Source organism: Carcharhinus amblyrhynchos, chromosome 18 (assembly GCF_965287045.1).
Source record: "Carcharhinus amblyrhynchos chromosome 18, sCarAmb.v2.hapA, whole genome shotgun sequence".
Classification (NCBI taxonomy): Eukaryota; Metazoa; Chordata; class Chondrichthyes; order Carcharhiniformes; family Carcharhinidae; genus Carcharhinus; species Carcharhinus amblyrhynchos.
In genome coordinates this window covers 28,513,678-28,534,222 of record NC_137341.1, presented here as the reverse complement: position 1 = coordinate 28,534,222, position 20,545 = coordinate 28,513,678, and the positions used below count along the sequence as shown (strand labels likewise).

The 20,545-nt window shown below is 45.3% G+C and overlaps 1 protein-coding gene across 11 annotated transcripts in view; it reads right to left on the bottom strand.

Annotated features, from left to right (window-relative positions):
- The window catches only part of rbfox1 (RNA binding fox-1 homolog 1), a 1,792,700-nt gene that overhangs the window by 38,924 nt on the left and 1,733,231 nt on the right, over positions 1-20,545 (bottom strand). For 10 of the 11 annotated variants that reach the window (XM_080206634.1, XM_080206632.1, XM_080206635.1 and 7 more), the window contains one exon: positions 2,522-2,561. The exons of the other annotated variant lie outside the window; for it this stretch is intronic. In XM_080206634.1, coding sequence (XP_080062760.1) covers positions 2,522-2,561 — 40 coding nt within the window. The remainder of the gene's footprint in view (positions 1-2,521; positions 2,562-20,545) is intronic. 11 annotated transcript variants of the gene reach the window in all.

Genomic DNA, 20,545 nt, shown 5'->3' with positions numbered 1-20,545 from the left:
CTGGGCGTTGTTGGGACTGCATACATTCAGGTAAATGGAGAGTATTCCATTACACTTCTAATGTGTGCTATGTGGATGGTGGACAGGTTTTGGAGAGGCAGGAGGTGAATTACTCACTGCAGTATTCCTAGCCTCCGCCCTGCTCTAGTAACCACAGTATTTACATGGCTAGTCCAGTTTAGTTTTGGGTCGATGATCACCCCCAGAATGTTGATAATGGGGTATTCAGCGAAGGTGATGTCATTAAATGTCAAGGGGTGTTGGTTAGATCTTCTCTTGTTGGAGATGGTCACTACCTAGCAATTGGTTAGTGTGAATGTTACTTGCCACTTGTCAGGCCTGGATATTGTCCAGGTCTTGCTGCACTTGGACATGGACTGTTTCAGTACCTGAGCAGTCATGAATAGTATCGAACATTGTGCAGTCAAAAGCGAACATCCACACTTCTGACCTTATGGTGGAAGGGAAGTCACTGATGAAGCAGCTGAAGATGGTTGGACCTTGGACACTACCCTGAGGAACTCCTGCAATGATATCCTGGAAGTGAGGATTGACCTTTAATCACCACAACCATTTTCCTTTGTGCTCAGGATGACTCCAACCAGTTTCTTCCCCGATTTCCATTTACTCTAGTTTTGCTAGGTCTCTTGATGCCACACTCAGCCAAACACTATCTTGATGTCAAGGGCAGTCACTCTCACCTCACCTCTGGAGTTCAGTTCTTTGGTCCATGTTTGAACCAAGGTTGGAATGAGGTCAGGAGCTGAGTGATCCTGACAGAACCTAAACTGAGCATCAATGAGCAGGTAATTGCTGAGTAAGTGCGATTTGATATTTCTTCCATCACTTTACTGACGATTGAGAGTAGACTGATGGGTGGTAATTGGCCAGGTTGGATTTGTCCTGCTTCTTGCATACAGGACAAACCTGTGTGATTTTCCACATTGTTGGGTAGTTGCCAGTGTTGTAGCTTACTGGAACAGCTTGGCTAGAGATGCAGCAAGTTCTGGAATACAAGTCTTCAGGACTATTGCTGGAATATTGTGGGGGCCTATAGCCTTTGGAGTATCCAGCACCTTCAGCCATCTCTTGATATCACATGGGAGTGAATCGAATTGGCTGAAGACTGACATCTGTGATGCTGGGGACCTCCAGAGAAGGCTGAGTTTTCAGGACAGAGCAGTTGGAGAGAAACTACTCCCACTGGCACAAGCATCCAGAACTAGAGGACATGGATTTAAGGTGATTGGCAAAACAGTGAACTGCAACATGAAGGAAAATGTTTTCTTTTTATTCAACAAGTGATTAGGATCCAGAGTGAACTACCTGATAGCATGGTGAAGGCAGATTCAATCAAGGCCTCCAAAGAGGGATTCAGATAATTACCTGAGGAGAAAAAAAAAATCTGCAGGATTGCGAGGGAGTGGGATAAAGTGAAGTTCTGTTGCAGAGGGCCAACAGGGGTGCGATGTGCCAAACAACCTCATTCTATGCTATAACCATTCTATAAATTTAATATGCTTCAGGTGCTCCAGTTTTCTCCCTCAGCCTGAAGGTGTATGGGCTAGGTTGACAGCCATGCTTTCTATCAGGGGGACAATCAGGAGTTACGGTGATAGGGCCTGGGTGGGACTGTTGTCGGTGCAGGCTCGAGGGCCAAATAGCCTCCTTCTGCACTGTAGGGATTCTACGATTCTCTTGGGAGAGAAGTTTCTTAGCTGTATTTTTCTGTTCCATGACAGGTAGCAGTGAGATGGAACACTCCATTGTTACACAGTATCCATCTAATGAAGTAACTGAGAGCCAAGATACCTTCTTCTGAAAGCCTGCAGATTTTGAATTTAAATTTAGGTCTTCGATTTGGCCCTAGGGTGCTCAGAATCTTTTGTTGTGTACCAGTCCCCATTTGTACTTTTAAACTTGTGGCTCAGCCTGCAGCTCAGTGCAGTGTGGAAATGGTCATGCTTGCCTGAGGTAGGAATACTAAATAATGGCATTGGAAGCAAAAGTAAATAATATTTTGATTCCACTCTCCCATCTATCATTTTAATGAGCAACAGAGCCATTACTCTAATGCTGTAAAATCTGCAGATATCAGACACATTAAAGTCACCAGAAAAATGCCTACAGAACTCTCCAAAAATAGAACAGAAATGGCATGAGATGTTTGGAAACTAAATGAGAAAAACATCTTTAACAAAATGAAAGTCATTTACAACACTGTTCATTAACAGGAAAGTAATAATACTGCAACATATTATGCCAATGTTTAAAGTGGTCACCATGTATATATTTTAATACCATAAATTTGAAAAGAATACGGCACACACACACCAGCATATGGTTATTGCAAGAAAGAATTATGAAAAATTATTTGGATATGAGCACAGCTGCATTGTTGTTTTTCAGCCTTTGGACAGGTGGTACAACAAAGTTAAAAATGGCAGATACTGCCAGCAAACTTGTAAGAAGGATGACTTTAGTAATGAGTGAAGGCTGCGTGCACATCGCAAGTACTTACATAAATGTCTGCCCCATAAAATCCATCTTGATAAACAACACTGCAACAATTCACACACAAAAAGAAACATTCATGTTAATGTATTTTCATATGCAAGAGCATGCATCAAATACTGCACCGCATAGGTTAGTCGACTGAAGGAACAAAGGTCGAAACACTAATCTTTAAGGATGTTGAACAGATTTTTCTCAAAGCATGTTTTTTCTTCAACGTGCGTGACTGTAAACCAATGAGAATGAATCTTGCTTGGAAAACAGTGAATAAGTTGATGGAAAGGATAAATTAATGAAACCAATCTAGCTATTTGGTGACATGGTGCATTAGTCCTGCCACAAAATGGTATTATCAGTTCATTCTGGACAATGTAGGTCATTCCTGAATTGAATGCTAATATATAGAGGTTCAAACTGATTATGCAATGATGCAAAGGGGACTCTTCCGCCTTGCTGTAAACTGAAAAGAATTACTCCAATTAGAGGAGTTGGTTTGATAATGGTATAAAATGGAACCTATTTATTCCATGTTATCAACTGACTTGATTTCTTATTGTCATGTATTGGTATACCGTGAAAATTATTGTTTCTTGTGCACTGTACAGATAAAGCTTACTGTGCATAGAGTACATAAGGGAGAAGGAAAGATGAGGGTGCAGAATGCACTGTTACAGTCATAGTTAGGGTGTAGAGAAAGATCAGCTTAATATATGTTGTACAGGTTGCGTGTAGCTTCAGACTGACCGCATTGATAGGACCAAAAACTTTCCAACCTCAATCTGATCTCAATACAAATCCTCCTGCCACTACGATAGGGTGATTTTGTACTTTATTCCAGCTATCCAACTGCAATTTATGAGTTTATTGCTCAATTAATATTGGACATAGAGCAATTATGTACCTTGCATTTCTATTCACTTCAAATTGAGTTAAATTTATCTCACTGAGGTCTTTAGTCAGTTAGAGAACATTCTCATCATCTCCCTCTGGGACAGAGATGAACAATGATCCAGAAGACCCAGTTTTCTCGCCCACATCTTTTCTCCAGCCAGACAGTGTGTGTCAATATATTCTCAGCAAGCTGATCTAATGCAATCACCTCGAGTTTTGTTTGCCAAGAAACCTGACAGGGATTGCAACACTTTGTTGCGCAGTGCCCATATTTTTGGTGTTATGAATGAGAATGAGTCTCGCTTAGGAAACACTGAATAAGTTGGTGGAAATGATAATTTAATGAAACAAATCTAGTTACTTGGTGACATGGTTGCATTAGTCCTGCCACAAAATGGTATTATCTGTTCATTCTGGACTGGTAACAGTAATGACTAATGTAGGAAGTTTTGGAGTTGAATGCTAACATAGAGACATCAGTGTCATGCCAACATGCCTGTACTGGCAGCACAGGATGCCAAAACTGTCATTGACGTGCACACTGGGAGCATGTGCCAATGACAGGTAAGGTAGAGGGATCGTGATGTCCGTCAACATGAAATAGTTCAACTCAAATGACGCTTTATCTCACCAAAATGCTCCAGCTAATGTCCCCTTTTAACCTCATATAGGAAGGCATCATCAAACACTTTCAGCTTAATTGCTGACTGATTTCTGCTGGCTGTTGCTGTTTTAGTGGAAGTGTTTGGAGGTTTGTACTGCTACTTAAGGGTTGGGAGTCTACGGAGGGTGATGTGGCACATGGTGAAGGTCTTGGTTCTGACTTCAAGAGTCCTGCTCAGATCATTTGCTCCGGGTTCTGCATTCTGCAGTTATCAGGTCCTTTGGCCTCCAACATGTCAGGGAAAATGAGCTGAGGTGAAGCAAAGAAGGGCAAGATGGAAGGAGGGAGGAGGAAGTGGGGGAAATGTTATCAGTGGAAAGCCATATCCACTCAGGGTCTTCAGAGACCAATTTTCCCAGCTCACCCTCATTGAGGAACAGTGCTTGTGCTCATTAAGGAGATGCTCAATCAAATCCCTAACCCCAACCCTCTACTGGGGGCTGGCGTGCAGTCTCAGAGAAGGGTAAGGGTAGCATTGAGGTAGTTGTGAATATGAACTTCTTCAGTTTGGTTTCCTTCCAGGCTGTATTTCCAACACCTCACTCTTGCAGAAAGAGATCACGCATACTCTGTGTGCCTGCAGAAAGAAAGACATATTCACCTTTTTCAGAAAGAAGCTGGTGAAGCAAATACATGGCTGTGCTGGGATAGAGAGCTTCTCCAAGCTGCAGGGCACCACTGGTTACCACATAGCACTTTGCACGTAAACTCAGCAATGCAACTCAATCCACTGCCTCAATGCCCAGCTGGTGTGTAGCCATAGTCAGTGCATCAAGCAAGTGGAGTGCTCAGTAATCTGGCAATGCCTATGATGCCTCTATCCTGTGCCATCAGCTGACTCATCAGCATTTGAATGAACGTAAGGGGCCAGAGGCTGACTACTGGGCAACAAAGGATAGTTGCCGACCACTTGGTTCATAACTTTGGGTGTACAACCTCAGCGTGTGACATAAGTGATGCTACCCCTCAATATGTCATTGAGAAGAACATAAGAACGTGAGAAATAGGAGCAGGAGTAGGCCATTGAGCTCCTTGAGCCTGCCCCGCCATCCAATAAAATCATGGCTGATCTAAAGGTGGTTCAGTTCAACTTACCCATCTGCTCCCTATAACCCTTAATTCCCTTATCGATCAGAAATCTATCTACCCGTGACTTAAACACATTTAACGTGGTAGCCTCCACTGCTTCAGTGGGCAGAGAATTCCAAAGATTCACTACCCTCTAAGAGAAGAAGTTCCTCCTCAACTCTGTTCTAAATTGACTTCCCCTTATTTTGAGGCTGTGCCCTCTAGTCCTTGTTTCCTTTTTAAGTGGAATTAATCTCTCTGCCTCTACCCTGTCTAGCCCCTTCATTACCTTATATGTCCCTATAGGATCCCCCCTCAGCCTTCTAAACTCCAACAAGGACAGGCCCAATCTATTCAATCTCTCCTCATAAGCTTACCCCCTCATCTCCGGTATCAGCCTGGTGAACCTTCTCTGTACTCCCTCCAAGGCCAATATATCCTTGCAAATAAGGGGATCAAAACTGCACTCAGTTCTCCAGTTGCGGCCTCACCAGTGCCCTGTACAGTTGCAGCAAGACCTCCCTGCTTTTATATTCTATCCCCCTCGCTATAAATGCCAACATTCCATTCGCCTTCTTGATCAGCTGCTGCACCTGCAGACTGGGTTTTTGGGATTCATGCACAAGGACCCCCAGGTCCCTCTGCACAGTAGCATGTTGTAATTTTTCACCATTTATAGTCCATTTTACCATTATTCCTTCCAAAGTGGATAAGATAACCTCACCCTTGCAGCATTCAGATCACTGCAGCAAAGTTTCTGCTGCCTGGACCATTGAGGAGGAGCTGGCTGGTAGTTTGCCATGATTCACCATGGTCTACGCAATGCCTTGCACATCCTTGCCATCATCAGGGTACAGGCCTTACCAGTAGCTAAGGGAGAGGAAGTGGAAGAGGAAGTGCACAAGGAAGGGAGGTGGCAATCAATATAGCCAATTACCAGTCACACTGTCCGCTATTGACTTATCCAATTGTGGAACCGATAAATAAACTCCCAAATCCCTATTCAACAAAAGCCCCAAACCTTATTTCCTCCTATTCCTGACAATCACTGAGTCCTCGTGCCCACAACATTGAAATAAAGTCACCACAAAACATTCCAAACCAACTTTTATCAATCAAACCATCCAATGTTCCAGAGAACAGTTAATTCATTGCCTTTGTGCATTCCCTTAGTGCCTGTTTTCTGAGACTCTTTGCATGTGCCAGTGTTCTTAGACAGTGCTACTCAGTACTTGCACCACGGCAAGTGACAGGCTGCGGATTTTCATTCAGTTAGGCTGCAAATGGTCTCCAGCTGCTCTGTGTCTGACAGGTTGTGTTACACACTACAGGTTGTGTTACGCGCTACACCCTCCTTGACACGGGCAGCACCAAGTCTGGACTGCCTGACTGAAGGGTAAGAGTAAAGGAACTGTCAGAGCGACAGTTGTGGGAGGTAGCCAAGGGCAGCAGGTTCGTATTCAAGGTGCCACTGCCACTCCAACTTGTTGGCCAGCATTTATTGCTCATTCCTAGTTGGTATTGGAGGGCAGTTGAGAGTCAACCACATGACCTCACACCTTAATCAATGCTGTAATACTAACCTCACACCCTACTCAATGCTGTAATACTATCCTCACACCCTACTCAATGCTGCAATACTTACCTCACACCCTACCCAATGCTGTAATAATAACCTCACACCCTACTCAATGCTGTAATACTATCCTCACACCCTACTCAATGCTGCAACTTACCTCACATCCTACTCAATGCTGTAATACTTACCTCACACCCTACCCAATGCTGTAATACTAACCTCACACCCTACTCAATGCTGCAATACTTACCTCACATCCTACTCAATGCTGTAATACTTACCTCACATCCTACTCAATGCTGCAATATTTACATCCTACTCAATGCTGGGTAAGGATGGCCGATTTCCTTCCCTGAAGGCTATCAATGAACCAGGTGGATTTTTCCAACAATCAACAATGGGTTTCATGGTCATCAGTAGATTCCTTATTCCAGGTATTTTTTCACTGAATTCAAAATCTACCTGCCATGACGAGATTCAAACCCAGGTCTCCAGAACATGAGCTGAAGTTCTGGATTCATAATCTAGTGAAAACACTGCTAGGCCATCGCCAACTGTGCATGTGTGTGTGCAAACACATGTGTGTACATGTGTGTGTACGTGCATGTGTGCGCATGTGCATATGTGTGAGTACACATGCATGTGTGCATGCGTGTGCGTGCGTGAGGAAGCTGGAGGTATCAAGCAATTGAAGTCTTACGTATGAGGTGAGAATGTGGGATGAGTGGGAAGAGAGGGGGAGGATTAGCATTCTCTCGCCTTACAGGTTTTCAGCCTCATCAATGACCACGACCTCACTCATATCCACTGCAGTGATGGAGACGGTCATCCCTGTTACCATCGTAAGCATATACAGCATGATAGCTTTCCACTGGCTAGCTCCTGCTGCCTTCACTTATTGCCATTCTATCCTGCAAGATAGAAGTCATTGTGTCAGTGGGTGTGCTGCAATCTGGTCTGCAAAGAGGCTGTGTGACTGAATATCTGGCAGTGTGTGCAAGCTGTCAGGTGTGGGTATAGGGTTTGAAGAAATGCTCAGCATGAGTGTGAAAGAAAGCAAAGACTGAGCAGTTATGATTGATTGGGATTTTTGCTAAAAGACTGATGGAGTACAGAGAACTGAGTAGTATGTGAGGCTAATAATGCAGCATTGAGTAGGGTGTGAGGATAGTATTACAGCATTAAGTAGGGTGTGAGGTTAATATTGCAGCATTGAGTAGGGTGTGAGGATAATATTTCAGCATTGAGTAGGGTGTGAGGTTAATATTTCAGCATTGAGTAGGGTGTGAGGTTAGAGTTGCAGCACTGAGTAGGGTGTGAAGTTAGTATTACATCATTGAGTAGGGTGTGAGGTTAATATTTCAGCATTGAGTAGGGTGTGAGGTAGTATTGTAGCATTGAGTAGGGTGTTAGGTTAGAGTTGCAGCATTGAGTAGGGTGTGAGGTTAGTATTATAGCATTGAGTAGGGTGTGAAGTTAGTATTATAGCATTGAGTAGGGTGTGAGGTTAGTATTATAGCATTGAGTGGGGTGTGTAGTTAGAGTTGCAGCATTGAACAGGGAATGAGGTTAGTATTACAGCATTGAGTAGGGCGTGAGGTTTGTATTAAAGCATTGAATAGGGTATGAGGTGAGAGTTACAGCATTGAGTAGGTATGAGGTTAGAGATGCAGCATTAAGTAGGGTGTGAGGTTAATAGTACAGCATTGAGAAGGATGTGAGGTGAGTATTGCAGCATTGAGCACGGCGCGAAGTTAGCGTTACAGCATTGAATAGGGTATGAGGTTAGAGTTAAGGTGTGAGGTTAGTATCACAGCATTGAGTTGGGAGTGAGGTTAGTATTGCAGCATTGAGTAGGGTGTGAAGTTACAGTTACAGCACTGAGTAGGGTGTGAGGTTAGAATTGCAGCATCGAGTAAGGTGTGAGATTCGTATTACAGTATTGAGAAGGGTATCAGGTTAGAGTTAACGTGTGAGGTTAGAGTTCCAGCATTGAGTAAGGTGTGAGATTAGTATTACAGCATTGAGCAGGGTGTGATGTTAGCATTGCAGCATTGAGTAGGGTGCGAAGTTAGAGTTACAGCATTGAGTAGGGTGTGAATTTAGTATTACAGCATTGAGTAGTGTATGAGGTTAGAGTTGCAGCATTGAGTAGTGTGTGAGGTTAGATTTGCAGCATTGAGTAGGGTGTGAGGTTAGTATTACAGCACTGGTTAAGGTGTGAGGTTTGAATTGCAATTTATGGAATATGGCATTTGATTTTGCATTCACTTGTTTTGACCATTCCTATGGCACTGCATCCAGTTTATCGGTGTTAGACAGCTGGTACAAGCTGCGTTCCCTATCTAATCCCACCATCTTCCCAGTGTCCATCTCTATGAGTGCAACTGCAACAACACTCTAAGGATCTAACACCATTCAGGACAAAGCAACTCACTTGGTTGGCACTCCATGCACCATCATTTAATTCCTCCACTTTGATGCAGTGGCAGCAGTGTGAATCGTCTATGGGAAGCACCACAGCAACTCACAAAGGCCCATCAATGTTAACATCGAGATGGAGAGATTGATGGGAACACCACCCCCTGCAAGATCCCCTCCAAGGCACACACCATCCTGACTTGGAACCACGAGCTGAATTTTATGGTGTACCACCGACTGAAAAATCACCCCCAAGTCTGTCCACCTGCAGCAAATGTATGCTGGAGCAACCTTAATTGTGTCAGGGTGAGACATCAGCTCCCATATGGGTGGAAGTCCAGCCTGACAGGGCTGTTAGCCAATCTGATTTGCAGCTCTGTAGTCTCAGCAGTGCCATGTTCAGGCAGTGGCCACTGATGGGACTACAGGCAGTCCTGAAGAAAGAGGTGATGCAGCCTGGGCCAGAATTCTCCAGCTGTTCACATCAGTGGGATTAGAGAATCCCTAGAGTGCAGAAGAAGGCCATTTGGCCCATCAAGCCTGCATTGTCAACAATCCCACCATTTCCCGTAACACCACATATTTAACCGGTTAATCTCCCTGACACGATGGGGCAATTTAGCATGGCTAATCCATCTAACTCGCACACCTTTAGGGTGTTGGAGGAAACCAGAGCACCTGGAGGAAACTCACACAGACAGTCACCCAAGGCCAGGAATTGAACACAATCCCTGGCACTGTAAGGCAGCAGTGCTAACCACTGTGCCACCATGCCACCCCAGTTTATTACACGTATTTACCCTGCTCATCCCCCGACACTAAGGGACAATTTACAATGGGATAGGAGCACGTTGTAATCATACTGGCTCTGGTTTAAAACAGGCTGAAGCAAAGCCATCAGTTCATAAGATTGTTAGATAAATATGGATGAGGAAAACTATTTGATTTGTCTTACTTCATCCCTTCAAAGAGATCCCAGCACTTGCCCATTGCAGCCGCCACATGCGCCTTCAAGGAGGTTTGTGCTTCCACACATCGATTGCTCTTTCTGTGAAGAATTTCCTTCCATCCTGGTAATTAAGCCTTAACCTAATGGATTGAATCGGTGTTCCCCGACCTGCATTTCTTTAAGATGTTTATTGGAGCAGGTGTTGGAAGCGGCTGGGGAAGAATCCCCATTCTGTAGTAAGAGTTTTTCAAAAATTCTTTCATGGGATGTGGGAGTCACCAGCAAGGTGAGTGTTTGTCCATTCACAATTATCCCTGGGAAGGTGATGGTGAACTGCCTCTTCAAACGGCTGCAATCCATGTTTGCAGCAACACCCAGTGCTGCTGGCAAGTGAGTTCCAGGATTTTAAACCCGCAGCAGTGCAGGGTCAGTGATATCAGGCTGGATTTTACATTTCCCTGTTGGCTTCTTTGAAAGTGGAGTCTTATGAAATAAAGCATGTGGCCTTCCCACCACCTCCCCACCCTCCCTCGATCTGCCTCTCATTTTGCAGTAGCGGGAAGTATACTATGGGCCTTATATCCACTCCCACTGCTACTCAACCCCATGGCAGGAGAAGATGTAGGCCAGGCAGGTACCTTGGCAGCTTTTACTCTATGGGTTGATGTCAGAAAAGAGGGAGCTTCCTTCTTTCTGAGGAGATGCTCTGCACTCCATTGGAGGCAACCCCCCAATCAAGACCATAACCCCCCTTTTACTCCCCGCCACCCCCAGTCACCAGCTTCTCAAATTGGTCCCCTGCTCCACTCTCCTTTCCTTCCTTGTTGGGGTCTGCCAGCCAGGCCTATCCAAGAGCCCAGTTTTAAAGTCTGGAGGTTGGATGGATTTTCTAGCCTCACCATGGCTTGTTTCTGACAGCGGAATCTGACCACTGACAGCAGCCTACACCAGCAGGAAACCCACGTCTGGCAGTTACCACTGCTGCCTCACCAAACCAGGGACTCACATTCGATTCCCGGCTTAGCTGACTGTCTGTGTGGAGTTTGTACATTCTCTCCGTGTCTGCGTGAGTTTTCTCTGGGTGTTCTGGTTTACTCCCACAGGTCAAGGATGTGCGGCTTAGATGGATTGGCCAAGCTAAATTGGGTTTTCCGGGTCTCAAGAAACTCAGCAGGAAAAAGAGGCTGGGCAGAATGGATGTATAAGGTAAGTACATACACAGCACTGTTGTGGGACAAAACAAGCACTGTGGGAGCACTGAAGAGAGGCTGCGATTTGCGAGTGGAGAGCTTGTGGGTGAGTACAGCGACTTTTTCTTTCTTTTTCTTTCTTTTAAAAACTAACTTTGTTTTAGTGGGTTTTTTTTGCTTGCTTTAAGTTTTACCCCGGAAGTAGTTGCGAGGGCACTCGGGTCAAGTTTTTTTTTCACCCTACTATAAATTAGACCGGAGGGGATTCCCGATACTCTACATAGGTAGAGCATCCCAGCCCTCCCCCCTCCTCAAACCTAAAAGAGAGAGAGAGAGAGGGGGGCTCTGTCTGAGAGCAGGTAAGACTGCTTTTGTTTTTGTGTGTGCTGTCAGGGCTTTGGCTCACAGGGCCAAAGGGATAAGGTAAGTTATAAGTTTTTTTTTACTTTTTCCTCTGGGTTGCTAAAAGAGGCAAGTATGGGTGTGAGATCTGTATGTTGTTGCCAATGCAACATGTGGGAGGTCTTGGAAGCTCCTGGTCTACCAGACATCCACACCTGTGCTCGGTGTGTGGAGCTGCAGGCCCTACGGAACCAGGTTAAGGAGCTGCAAATGCAGCTCAAGGACCTTCGGCTCTTTCAGGAGAGTGAGGCGGTTATAGATAGGAGCTATCAGCAAGTAGTCACACCAGGGCAATGGGAAGAGGGCACTTGGGTAACTATTAGGAAGGGGAAACCACGGGTGATGGAGAGCACACCGGTGGATGTCCCCCTTCAAAATAAGTACTCCGGCCTGAGTACTACTGGGGGGGACAGCTCACCCGAGGGAGGAAGCAGTGGCCAGGTCTCTGGAGCTGAGCCAGTAAGTCAAAAAATCAAAAAAAGAGCAGAAAGGTAGTGCTAATAGGGGACTCCACAGTGAGGGGGGCGGACAGGCGTTTTTGTGGACGTAGATGGGAGTCGCGGATGGTGGTTTGTCTCCCTGGGGCTGGGATTCGGGATGTCTCTGGGCGTGTCCCAGACATCCTGAAAGGGGAGGGTGAGGAACCAGAGGTTGTAGTGCATATAGGTACTACTGACGTAGGTAAGAAGAGGGAGGCACTCGTGAAAAGGGACTATAGGGAACTGGGTAGGCAGCTGAGGAAGAGAAAAGCGAAGGTAGTAATCTCAGGATTGCTGCCTGTGCCACGGGAGAATGAGGGAAGAAATGGAATGAGGTGGAGGCTGAATGCGTGGCCGAGGGACTGGTGCAGAGGGCAGGGATTTCGGTTCCTAGATCACTGGGACCTCTTTAGGGGTAGGTGGGACCTGTACAGTAAGGACGGGTGGCACTTAAATCCCAGGGGGACTAATATCTTGGTGGGAAGACTGGCTAAGGCTACCGGGGGGACTTTAAACTAGAAAGGATGGGGGGAGGGAATTGTGATGGGGAGACTGGGACAGAGGAGGTTAGCTCCCAGGTAGGGGAGGACCGCAGGCAGTATGAGAGGGAGGTTAGACAGGGGGTGGAGAAGGGAAAAGACTGAGGGGCTGAAGTGTATATATTTTAATGCAAGGAGTGTAGTGAATAAGGTAGATGAGCTTAGGGCGTGGATTGCTGCTTGGGAATGTGATGTGGTGGCCATTACGGAGACTTGGATGTCTCAGGGACAGGACTGGGTACTTCAGGTGCCAGGTTTCAGATGCTTCAGGAAGGACAGGGAGGGTGGCAGAAGAGGTGGTGGAGTGGCACTGTTGATCAGGGACAGTGTCATGGCTGCAGAGAAAGAGGATGCCGTGGAGGGACTATCTACAGAGTCTCTGTGGGTGGAAGTTACGAACAGCAAAGGGTCGAAAACTTTGCTGGGTGTATTCTATAGGCCGCCCAATAGTGACAGGGAAGTTGAAGTGCAGATAGGGAAACAGATTCTGGAGCGATGTATTAATAACAGAGTTGTCGTGATGGGAGACTTCAATTTCCCAAACATCGACTGGAATATCCCTAGGGTAAGGGGTTTGGATGGGGAGGAGTTTGTTAGGTGTGTTCAGGAAGGTTTCCTGACACAGTATGTGGATAAGCCTACGAGGGGAGAGGCTGTACTTGACCTGATACTGGCGAATGAACCAGGGCAGGTGATGGATCTCTCGGTAGGAGAGCATCTTGGGAATGGTGACCATAATTCTATCTCCTTCACAATTGCATTGGAACGAGATAGGATCAGGCAGGCTAGGAAGGTGTTTGTCTGGAGTAAGGGGAGATACGAAGAAGTCAGGAAGTTACTTGGACAAATAAACTGGAAGGAGGCGTTCTTAGGGAAAAGTACCGAAGGAAGGTGGCGGATATTCAAGGAATGTTTGTCTGGAGCTCTGCATGACAACGTTCCGATGAGACAAGGGGGTTTTGGTAGGTCGCGGGAACCGTGGTGCACGAAGGCTGTGTTGAACCTAGTCAGGAGGAAAAGGAAGGTGTACAAAAGGTTCAGGGAACTAGGAGAGGTTAAGGATCTTGAGGAGTATAAGGACTGTAGAAAGGAGCTTAAAAGGGAAATTAGGAGAGCCAGAAGGGGTCATGAGAAGACCTTGGTGGGTAAAATTAAGGAGAATCCCAAGGCCTTCTATAAATATGTGAAAGGTAAAAGGATGAGAAGAGAAGGGATAGGACCTATAAAAGGTGAAGGGGGAAAGGTCTGTGTGGAACCAGAAGAAATGGCAGAGGTGCTTAATGAGTACTTTGCCTCAGTATTCACAGTGGAAGCTGATCTGGGAGATTTTGCTACGGATTTGCAGCAGATGGAAAAGACTGAGTATGTGGATATTAAGGTGGAGGATGTGTTAGAACTTTTGAATTCTATCAAGATAGATAAGTCGCCGGGACCAGATGGGATGTACCCCAGGATACTGTGGGAGGTGAGGGAAGTGATTGCAGAGCCCCTGGTGATGATCTTTGCGTCGTCAATGGAGACGAGAGAGGTTCCGGAAGATTGGAGGATTGCGGATGTAGTTCCTATTTTCAAGAAAGGGAACAGAGATAGCCCGGGAAATTACCGACCGGTGAGTCTGACCTCAGTGGTTTGTAAGCTGATGGAGAGGCTTCTGAGGGACAAAATTTACGAGCATTTGGAGAGGTTTGACATGATCAGGAATAGTCAGCATGGATTTGTCAAGGGCAGGTCGTGCCTTACGAGCCTAGTTGAGTTCTTCGATAATGTGACTGAACACATTGACGAAGGAAGTGCAGTGGACGTGGTGTACATGGACTTCAGCAAGGCGTTTGATAAGGTCCCCCATGCAAGACTTCTTGAGAAGGTGAGAGGACATGGGATCCAAGGGCCTTTGGCCTTGTGGATCCAGAACTGGCTTGCCTGCAGAAGGCAGAGAGTGGTTGTGGATGGGTCTTTTTCTGAATGGAGGTCAGTCACCAGTGGAGTGCCCCAGGGATCTGTTCTAGGACCCTTGCTGTTTGTCATTTTCATAAATGACCTGGATGAGGAAGTGGAGGGATGGGTAAGTAAGTTCGCTGATGAAGGTCGGTGATGTTGTGGATGGTCTGGAAGGATGTCAAAAGTTGCAGCAGGACATAAATAGGATGCAGGACTGGGCAGAGAAGTGGCAGATGGACTTCAACGCGGATAAATGTGTAGTCGTCCATTTTGGCAGAACCAACGGGTTGAACGAGTACACTATCAAGGGCAGGAGTCTTAGTAGTGTTGAAGAGCAGAAAGATCTTGGGGTCCGGGTCCACTGGACTCTTAAATCGGCCTCGCAGGTGGAGGAGGTGGTCAAGAAGGCATATGGTGTACTGGCCTTCATTAATCGAGGGATTGAGTTTAGGAGTCGGGAGGTAATGCTGCAACTTTATAAGACCCTTGTCAGGCCTCATTTGGAGTACTGTGCGCAGTTCTGGTCGCCTCACTATAGGAAAGACGTAGAAGCTATTGAAAGGGTACAGAGGAGGTTTACAAGGATGTTGCCTGGACTGGGAGGCATGCCTTATGAAGTTAGGTTGAGGGAGCTGGGACTCTTTTCCCTGGAGAGACGAAGGTTGAGAGGCGACCTGATAGAAGTTTATAAAATGTTGAGAGGAATAGATAGGGTGGATTCTCAGAGGCTATTTCCCCAGGTTGAAATGATCGCTACGAGAGGACACAGATTTAAGGTGCGGGGAGGAAAGTACAGAAGTGATGTTAGGGGTAAGTTTTTCACTCAGAGGGTGGTGAGTGAATGGAATCGGCTGCCGTCAGTGGTGGTGGAGGCGAACTCGCTGGGGTCTTTTAAAAGACTTCTGGATGAGTATATGGGGTTTAATGGGATTGGAGGTTATAGATAGGTCTATAGATTGGTAGGTGTTGTTGTGATCGACGCAACTCGTGGGCCGAAGGGCCTGTTTGTGCTGTAGTGTTCTATGTTTAAGCAGAAATGTTTCCTCTGACCCCATAACCTTACTCTGCAAGTCCAACTTATCACAATCTCTAACAGCCATACCCTGATAACGGCCCTGTGATCGCCAAATCTTAAACAATCGTACGCGCTGACTCCTATGTACATATGGTTGCCTCGCAGTGGAAGGACATGTTTCTGATAGGGAATCACATGCATTCCATCAATATACATTAGCTTCAAATGTTTTGCAAAGCCAAAGTGCTGAGTTTCAATCAATCATAAAGCAAAAGGGTAGATAATTGAAGTAAGGCATGTTCCAGTTGTACTGCTCGACAGTCACAACCTTAACAACTGAATGCATAATAATGGGGTAATTCGAAACTCAGGAGATGAAAGCCGGAACTCAACCATCTTGCTTGCGTGGAATTGGAGCGGGCGAGGATCCGACAACAGAAATCTCCCTTAACCTTGGGCGACAATTTCCGGTCTTGCCTCAACTAGGCTGTAAAATCCCATCCCTGATGTCCGTTACTAAAAGGATGGTATAGTTAGGTCTTCGATAGTTGTGATTGCAACTAATGGTTTGACTAGTTCTCGTCTGAATCATTATATGGCAGCACTATTTTAGGCACCTGTCACTAATGTTTTGCAGGTAGTCAGCTGGGAAACTAACTGGCAACTTCAAACTGAATCATGAGGACATAAACTTGCTGAGTTTTGGGCTGGAACACCAAATGGTGACACATTCCTGGACAAATCAAGAGAAAAAGAACTCTGCCAATATGCCTTAGCTGATGGCTGATTAGAATAGAAACTGTTTGCACTCTGCAGCTCAGTCCACTATTCCGGTCAAAAGAATGGCACAATAAACAAGGATAAATCTGGGGGTAAAGCAGGATAATAAGGCAGTAATCAGCTCACTGGTTCATTGCGCTATTTAATGAGCTTCGCAAGGGAAAACAAGACCGGCATCTAACAAAGCCCAAAAGTTGACCTGTGAACACCAAAGACGAAATGGATACAGGATCTGTCTACTAATCTGAACACAGCATAATGCTCAGCGACTAAGAGAGACAAAGAACGAAAAGGAAAATAAAGATTGGAAACAAACAGGTTGTAAGAAAGATTGGTAAGCTTGCCCAGGTTGAGTAATTGAGGGAATCTTCATTTGGCACTATTTTGAAGCAAGGAGACTTGAGAAGAAAAGTTGGCACATCTGAATGTAAAATAGTGACTGCAAGTAATTGCATAGCTGAAAAATCAAAACATGTAAACGCAGGAGCAGGGTTTGAACTCAATGGTAAAAGGTGTTCACACAGTATGGAGGAGGAAGAATTGAAGTCTGAGGCATGTTTACTGAGCTATGTAAACAAAACATTCAAGAGGATGCTTAAAATCTCTTCTTCCTGCTCGAGACTGCTTCACATGTTTAAGGCAATTGTAATGATGCACAGTCATAAACTTCATCAGGAACACAAAAGGGATATTTTATTGTTAGAGGAAAAGAAAACTGTAGAGAGGCTGACAACAGCCCACCGACAGCCCCAGTCTCTACATATCTTCAGGTTGTCTTCTCCCCAAGAGAAGTCTTCAGCCTCTGGGGTGATGACCCACTCTCAGTCCCAGTTGGTCCCTCAAGCCAGCGGACCCTCTTCAGTTGCCCTTAAAGGGGCCATCATCAAAGCAGTAAAGTTTGGATTCAAATATACAAAGAAAAGACATCTGAGTCACGAAATGCAAAAAGGGATGATCTTGCAGAGAAGGTAATGCATAGAAACTGGTTGTTTAGATAGCCTCCTCCCATCCTACTCATTTTCTCCCACCTTATCAATATATCTTTCCATTCCTTTCTTCTGCATGTGCTTATCTCATTTCACCTTAGATATATCAATGCTATGTGCTGGGAGGTGACTTTTCTGGGAATTCCTTTCCTGTGAGGGTCCTCTCTCCATTTGCTCGAGAGTTAGAACCAGTAGTTCCCACTTGCTGTAGATCAATTTGTACAGATTTTTATGGGATGTTGACTTTCAGTATAAATGGACAATAGGTAAAGATCTGTGGAAGAAAATAAAGGCCTCTGAAATGTGCTTATTCAGACCTATGTTTAGAAGGATGAGGGGGGATCTCAAAGAGACGTATAAGATAATGAAGGGGATGGATAGGGTAGAGGTGGAGAGATTCTTCCCGCTCAGAAAGGACAATAGGACTAGGGGGCACAGCCTCAAGATAAGGGGGGGGGGTGCGGTTTAGAACGGAGTTGAGGAGGAACTTCTTCACTCAAAGGGTGGTGAATTTCTGGAATTCTCTGCCCGTTGAAGTGGTGGAGGCTACCTCACTAAATATATTTAAGACATGGGTAGATAGGTTTTTGGTAGGCAAGGGAATTAAGGGTTATGGGGAGAAAGCGGGAATGTGGAACTGAGCCACTTCAGATCAGCCATGATCTTATTGAATGGCGGGGCAGGCTCGAAGGGCTAGATGGCCTACTCCTGCTCCTATTTCTTATGTTCTTATGTTTAAAATTGCACATAGAAGCCACAACACAAATTCCAAGAGAAGCTTGAAATTGCAAAAGCAAAAATCAATTTGAAAAAGTATCCAGAGATGAAAATGTCAACATTTCAGCCATTTGATCAGAGCTGGAAAGTTACAGAGATCTCTTCTCAAGGGAAAAGTGAAGGGAAGCAGAAGGAGGGGCCAATTTAGACATAGGGAGGCAGAGAGAAAACAGGGAACTATGGATCAGTAAGTTTAACATCGATAGTGGGGAAAATTCTCGAATCCATCAACAAAGACTTCATAGCAAAGTATTTAGAAAGCAGTGTGAGGATCAGACGCAGTCAGCATGGATTTATGAAGGGGAAATCATGCTTGACAAATCTGTTGGAATTCTTTGAAGGTGTAACTAGTAGATTTGACAAGCGGGAACCAGTCGATGTGGTATATTTGGACTTTCAGAAAGCGTTTGACCAAATCCCGCACAAGAGGTTATTGTGTAAGATTAAAGCATATGGGATTGGAGGGAGTGTATTGAGATGGATAGAAAACTGGTTGGCGGAGAAGAAACAAAGAGTAGAAATTAATGGGTGCTTTTCAGATCGGCAGGCAGTAACTAGTGGGGTGCCACACAGATCAGTGCTGGGACCCCAGCTTTTCACAATATATATTAATGACTTGGTTGAGGGGACAAAATGTAACATCTCAAAGTTTTGCAGATGATACCAAGTTGGCTGGCACTGTGATGAGGATGCAGGGTCCTTCAGAATGATCTGGAAAGTTGGTTGAGTGGGTTAATCAATGGCAGATGCAGTATAATTTGTATAAATGTGAGGTTATTCATTTTGGAAGCAAAACTAAGAAGGCAGATTATTACCTGAATGACTGTAAATTGGGAGAGGGGAGTGTGCAGTAGGACCTGGGCGTCCTTGTACACCAGTCATTGGAGGTAAGCATGTAGGTGCAGCAGGCAGTAAAGAAGGCAAATGGCATGTTGGTCTTCATTGCAAGAGGTTTTGGGTACAGGAGCAGGGATATGTTGCTGCAATTATACAGGGCCTTGGTGAGGCCACACCTGGAATATTGTGTGCAGTTTTGATCTCCTTTTCTGAGGAAGGATGTTCTTGCCCTCGAGGGAGTGCAGCGAAGGTTTACCAGGCTGATTCCGGGGACGGCGGGACTGATGTATGAGAAGAGGTTGACTAGGTTAGGATTGTTTTCGCTGGAGTTCAGATGAATTATTTGGGGGGGTAAGGTGCTTGTGTAATTCATTACCACAGGAAGTAGTTGATGCCGAAACACTGAATATATTCAAGAAGCGTCTGGATATAGCACTTGGAGCAAATGGGATAAAAGGTTGTGGGGGAAAAAGCAGGATTAGGCTACTGAGTTGGATGATCAACCATGATCATAATGAATGGAGCAGCAGGCTCGAAGGGCCAAATGGCCTCCTCCTGCTCCTACCTTTCTATGCTTCTAAAAATAGATGATCGATGTCACAGAGTGACTGCAGATGAGGCACAGTGGATGTGAGAGGATGGCACAAGACAGGGAAGCGTGACATACCATGACAGCAGACGTCCTGGTAAGAGTAGCTTACAAGCAGTATCATCAGCAGCAGACTTCCAGTCCTCAGCCATCCTCTGTAACACATGTCCTCTCACCCTGCAATGCTAGATGGCCATCAACTGATGAATGAATGGACCATATTCGCTAAATTATCCCAAAAGTAAATTTCAAAACTACTTTATAATTGAAATTATGGCCAAAATTTTCTGGCCATTCCTGCGGGCAGGATCTTCTGGTCCCATCAACAGTGAGCCTCCACATACAAACAATGGGAAAACCCGGGGAAATCCTGCTGCCAGCCATTCGCAGGTCATCTCCACCCAGAATCTGTTGCCAAAAGGAAACTTCAAAACTGAGCAGTTCGCCCCCTCCAGATTCTGACTGTTACACATTAACTAAGGTTTCATTGTGAGACAGAACACTGGATCTCAAAAGGCAGATTCCACAAAGCTGTAACAGGGACTGAATATTGTTACTCAGGAATTGATACCCTGGGCTCTTGCATTGTGCATGTTTTCTGTCTCCCTGGCTGTGTTCCAAAGCTTATCTTCTGGGCCAGCAATTGTATATAATGTGTCCCAGTTCATGAGATATCCCAGCTCATTCAAAGTAAAACACCAGGTTATATAATTCAACATCAGTTGTCAGTTCCTCATATTATTGGGTATAGAGTCCTCAGGTCTGGACCATGCCAGCGGGACTCCAGTGTGAGCAAGAGCTCAATCCTGCACAGGGCGCTCTTCCATCAAGTGGCATCACTGCCCACAAAGTAAATTCAAGATTGCCATTCAATGCAGATGGAGCACCTCTTCTTTTCAAAGTATAATGTGAAAAGAGTGGCTCTTT